General features: G+C 60.3%; 1 protein-coding gene across 5 annotated transcripts in view; it reads right to left on the bottom strand.

The window, feature by feature from the left end:
* The window catches only part of TNS1 (tensin 1), a 55,445-nt gene that overhangs the window by 38,244 nt on the left and 12,178 nt on the right, over positions 1-5,023 (bottom strand). For all 5 annotated transcript variants that reach the window (XM_026852714.1, XM_026852715.1, XM_026852716.1 and 2 more), the window contains exon 3: positions 3,207-3,245. In XM_026852714.1, coding sequence (XP_026708515.1) covers positions 3,207-3,245 — 39 coding nt within the window. The remainder of the gene's footprint in view (positions 1-3,206; positions 3,246-5,023) is intronic.

Below are 5,023 nucleotides of genomic sequence, written 5' to 3'. Positions count from 1 at the left end.
TAACCGCAGCCGCACTGCCGTCTCTGCCGCCAGCCCCTGCACGAGGAAGAGTCAGCCCATGATCAGCTGATAGGAGCAAGCGCTCATGTTATTAAACACTCCTACCCGCTGCCGGGCTGGGAGACCTTGTAAAGGTCCCCCTGGAGCAGAGAACACCCCCACCCCAGTATGTCTCAGTCCAGCCTAGCACAAGACAGGCTGGTCTCAGCTGCATTGGGCTGAAGACCCGTCTGCCATCAAACATCTGCGTTTCAGCCCCAGGCTGGCTCGGCATGTCCCCAGGCTCTGGGTAGTATCAGAAACCCACAGGTGCCTTCTACTTGAAAAGGCCTATGTGATACAAGGCATGAGAAAGGCTGCAGAAATACCAGAAAACTTTCCCAAGAGAGAGCAAAGCCAGCAAAGGGGGCTCCTGACTGTCCTGCTGAATCTTTCTAGGTGTGGATGCTCTTTTGGAGCAGCAGTTCGGAGAGGGGTTGGAAACGTGTCCTGGACAACTGAAGGGATGGGGCAAAGCCAGTTTCCAGGTGAGGAAGGCTTTTTCCCTCTTCCTCGTGGGAACCACTCTGCCTCCATCCCTAAGGTCCCAGTCCCAGCACACAGGGAGGCTGTAGAGCTGGCTGCAGGCAGGGGGAAGCCGTCCGCGTTGACTTTGGCAGTGCATTTGTCTACAATGTCTTAGCAATTTCATGTCCACAGATTAAATAACATATCCCCAGATCCAAGACAGGAAAGCCAGCTTTGCAGCAAAAGCTCCAGCCCACTCCTCTGCTGGACTCCACCACTGCCTCTGCCACCAACCCTGGGCACCTTGCTTGGCCTTTAGTTTGATTATCATCACCTTAGCTGGCAGGGAGGGTGGACTGAGGGGCCCCAGAGATGTTGGAGGGATTTTTACTGCAGGGAGTGCTTGCAGGAATGGGACAGGCACAAATGACCCCCCCAGGAGATTCTGAGGCAGAGCTCAGCCTCCACAACTGGTAGCACTTACCAGGACATCTACCTGCTTCATGATGCTTTCCCCCGGGGATGGCTGCAGACAGACAGGCAGGAGGAAGGGGAGGGTGAGAAAAAGGCAAGCGAGAGAGAAGGAGAGAGATTCACACACACACACACACACACAGCGGGGGCTGGGGTCAAAAGTTTCCCCTGGCTATTTCTGGACCTTCCTAGGAAATGCGCCACAGTCCTGTTTCCTTCCCTGCCCATCAACATGTCCGCTCTTCCTAAAGGTCGAGAATCCCTCGAAACCCAAGCACAGAGCCGGGCCGATGCTTGGGTACCGAGGGCGCTGCCGTCCTGCCTTCTGGCAGTCACCCCCCATACTGGACCACTGTCATGGATGGAGAGCACTCAGCCGAACCCTGCACCCACTCCACGGTGGGCACACAGTGCCCCCCACATCTCCAGGATCACATCCAGACCCTCCATGGTCAGACCTGAGAGTCAGGAGGTAAACAACAGGGTGAGCCTGGCACAGCCCCACACCCACCTTGGCCACCAGCCACCGGCAGGCCCAGCTCCCCAAGATAAACCTGGCCCCACAGAGCCATCAAAAGACCCCAGTGGGGATCTGGGATGCTCAAAAAAGGGGCATATTTGGTAACATGACACTGGAGTCCACAGAGAGGTTTGAAACAGGGCTGGGAACAGGAATTAACTTCCTGAGGTGGGGGAGAGTGTTCAGACCCCAAATATAGGGAGCAGGGGACCAATACCTCTGCCTGGGAAGAGCTGGTTGGGGTGCCTAGGGGTGGCGCAGCAAAGAAACCCAGCTGGGTGGCTCATGGGGGCCTTGGGACCAGGGGGACAGAGGGGACCCCCAAAACCAGGACGCTCCAGTCCTGGTAGCAGGGTCAGGGTTGCCATTTCAAGACACGGGACAGGGCAAACTCCTTTCGATTTCCTTCTGAAACCGCAGTAACGGTCCCAGCTCGAAGCAAACATGTTTTTGCTGGTGATAAGTGCCCAAGGAGGCTGGCAGGGGAAGGGGGGGGCAGGCAGAGATTAAACCCAGGGCAGATAACCACTGCGGGGCCCTGGAGTGGGCAGCATGCTCTGCTCCCACCCTATCCCCTTGCTCCTTGCTCGCTTGGGCTCATGCACTGCCCTCATGAGCTCATAGAGGACTATCCCCAAAACTCACTTTTTGGGCGAGACCTCTGCCTGGCTGTGGGATGCCCAGCCCAGGGCCCCTCATGGGGCATGGCCACCCGGCACTGCCAGGCTGCCGAGCCGGGAGCTGAAACCCTGCCAGGGCCTCCTCTCCCCGGCGCCTGCCCCGGCAAGCCTTGGCACATGTCCGGAGCAAGAAGGAAGGGCAGCCGTGCCAGCCCTGGGCAATGCCAACCTCCCTGCCACCACGTGCCCACCCTGCTTGCTGCCATGGGCACAGCTGGGCTGGGGACGGGGTAGAGGGGCTGCTCTGCCAGCGAGATACTGCCTGGTGGGCAACGCCGTGCCATGCTTCCCAAAGCACAGCCCTGAACCTGGCACCATGTCCTGCCACCCTCAGAGCCCTGTCGTGGCCCGGAGCAGCGTGGCAAGGGAGCACGGCTGCCCACCCAGCAGTTCACCCATCCTCTCCAGGATGAGGTGAATGGAGATGGGGCGTCCAGCCGTCTTCCCAGTGTCTGGAGAGGACAGAGTGGGAAGGTCTGTGCGTTGCACTGGCCCCAGCTGCTCATTAAAGGTCCCCAGAAGGGACAAAAGAAGAGGGTGACAATAACAAGGGCTGCAAGCGCATAGCCTTGGGCGCCCCAAGCCAAAGGCACATCTGGTAGAGCCATCTCCGGGCGTGCATGAAACCGCCCCGGCTCTGGACAGGGAGGGGACGCCCTCGGTGCCGGGGGACCCGAGAGTTCAGGCTGGTCACGTCCCGTCTGCCTATCCCATCCAGAAACCCTGCAAGCCCCTCTTCCCAAAAAGCTCCAGCTCCAGGACTCCCATGATGGCTGGGCTGCCCCAACTCAGGACACTCAGACATGGGATACCCTGCAGCCAGCAACACTGGAGGGCATAGCACCAAATTGGGAGGGTGCCATTACCCTGCATAGGACTCTTGTGGTTCTGGTGGGGGGTACTCACAACCTGAAGCCCCCAGGCAGAGAAAGCCTGACACCCATCACAGAACAGGGTGTATGGTCCACCCCAGCGTCCTCTAAGCCCTGCCTGCCACCCACAGTTCACAGGGGGTGCTCACTTACCAGCTCATAGTTGACAGCAGGGGAGCAGGGGGTCACAGCCTGCAAGGAAGCAGAAGAGGGCCGGATTAGTCCCTAAAGCCCCCAGCCCAGCATGGGGTGTGGGAAGAGGCTGGGCTGCAGCATCCATCCCCCTGCCCAAGCAAACCCAGCACTTGCCCAAGGGGGTGACAGGGACCCATAGCCCATGGCCCTGCCGGTCCGGGCAGGAGCACAGGCAGCCCCGGGTGGGCACAGCAGGGCCACGGCACGGCGCAGAGCGGCTGCCTGATGCCAAAAGCAGCTCCTGGAACAAACCCCAGCCCAGCCTCGTGAGCGCTCCTGCAGCCGCCAGCTGAACAGCCCGGCTATTGTTACCTTAATTACCAGCGGCAATTACTGACAATTAACCTTGGGTTTTGCGTGCACCCCAGTCCGTCGGGAAGCAGCAGCACGCCAGGGTGGGAGAGACAGCGCCTTGTTTGTCAGTGCTGGGGCAGCAGGAACAGCCGCTCCAGTCCCATGCTGGCCCAGAGATGCCGGCAGTTGTGGAAGGGTGAGATTCAGGGCACTTTGTCACCTCCAAACACCCCCCTGTGCCCCCGGAGTGGTGACCCCCAACCAGTCATCCCCTGCCCCATCCCAGGATCGAGCCAACATGCCAAATACCACTCAGGGGCCAGTCCCCCACCATGGCTGCACAGGGAACCCCCCACACCCTGCCCAGCCTCCTCTGCTCTGGGCCATAAAAAGCAGAATTTGCCCCAAGCACCCCACTGAGAGCACACGGACCCCACCGCCATGCAGGTCCCCGCAGGACAATGCCCAGCACCTGCCCTGTCCCCAGCCACCGGCCTGTTCCCATCCCGCCTCCCTGTTTTCTTCAGGGCTTCCTCCTCCTCCTCCTGCTCCCTTCCCCTGCGCATTATTATTATGATTTTATTCTAATGCAGAAACGCTTCCATAAAAGGCCCCTTTCCCTGCCCCGCGGCGCTGGCCCCGCGCCAGCCTCCCTGGAATGTTCTCCGGCAGCAAACCACCGCGGACGAGGCCGGCAAGGGCCGTGCCGTACCCCGCACCGTGCTCCGTACACCGCCGTGCTCTTCCCCTGGGGATGCAGGGCCCCGGCCCCAGCCCTGCCCCAGCTCCCGAGGCTGGGGATGGGGGGAGAAGTGCAGCTCCCCTACCACGGGACACGTTGGTCCCATGGACAGGTAGGGTCCATGCCCGCCCCTCCTCTGCTGTCGGCACCAGGAGGTTTGCAGGCTATGCGTGCTCCTTTGGCTGGAGACGGGAGAAAACTGGGGTGCCTATGGTTGTATTTCCCTGCCCTAGCGGATTCTCTGATGTCTAATATGCTCACTCAACACCGCTCCTCCCATCCACAGGAGACGCCAACCCAGGCTGTATAGCACTCTCTCATCCCAGAATGGCAGTTTTACGAGGACTGCAGGAACACTGTTTTCAGCTTCCATCCATCTCTCAAGTTTGCCTCAAACATGCCCCAGGTGCAAAGAGAAGAGGCAAGACCCAGCCTCAGGCAACAGGCAACCCCTTCCTAGGGAAGCTGAGCTCCTGACCCTGGGGTGCAGGAGCATCCCTCCTGCCCCACAGAAGCAGTAAAAGCATCACCCCACACGAGACCACGGTGACCCCTAGGAGCACCGCCACCTACATCCCCAGGGATCCTCACATTCCCCCCTGCAGGGAGGGGTTGAAAGGTGGGGGGACCTGCACACCCCTGGACCCAGCTTCACCTCGCCGTGGCAGACACAGCAGTCTTTCTTCTCCCCCCCACCGGTGTTTGCATTCCTGCCGCCCGGCCCCCGCCGCTGCGACCC

Source organism: Athene cunicularia, assembly GCF_003259725.1.
Source record: "Athene cunicularia isolate RWA chromosome 7 unlocalized genomic scaffold, athCun1 chr7_part1, whole genome shotgun sequence".
Taxonomy (NCBI): Eukaryota; Metazoa; Chordata; class Aves; order Strigiformes; family Strigidae; genus Athene; species Athene cunicularia.
Note: the sequence above shows the minus strand (reverse complement) of the source record. Positions and strands in the feature narration are given on the sequence as shown.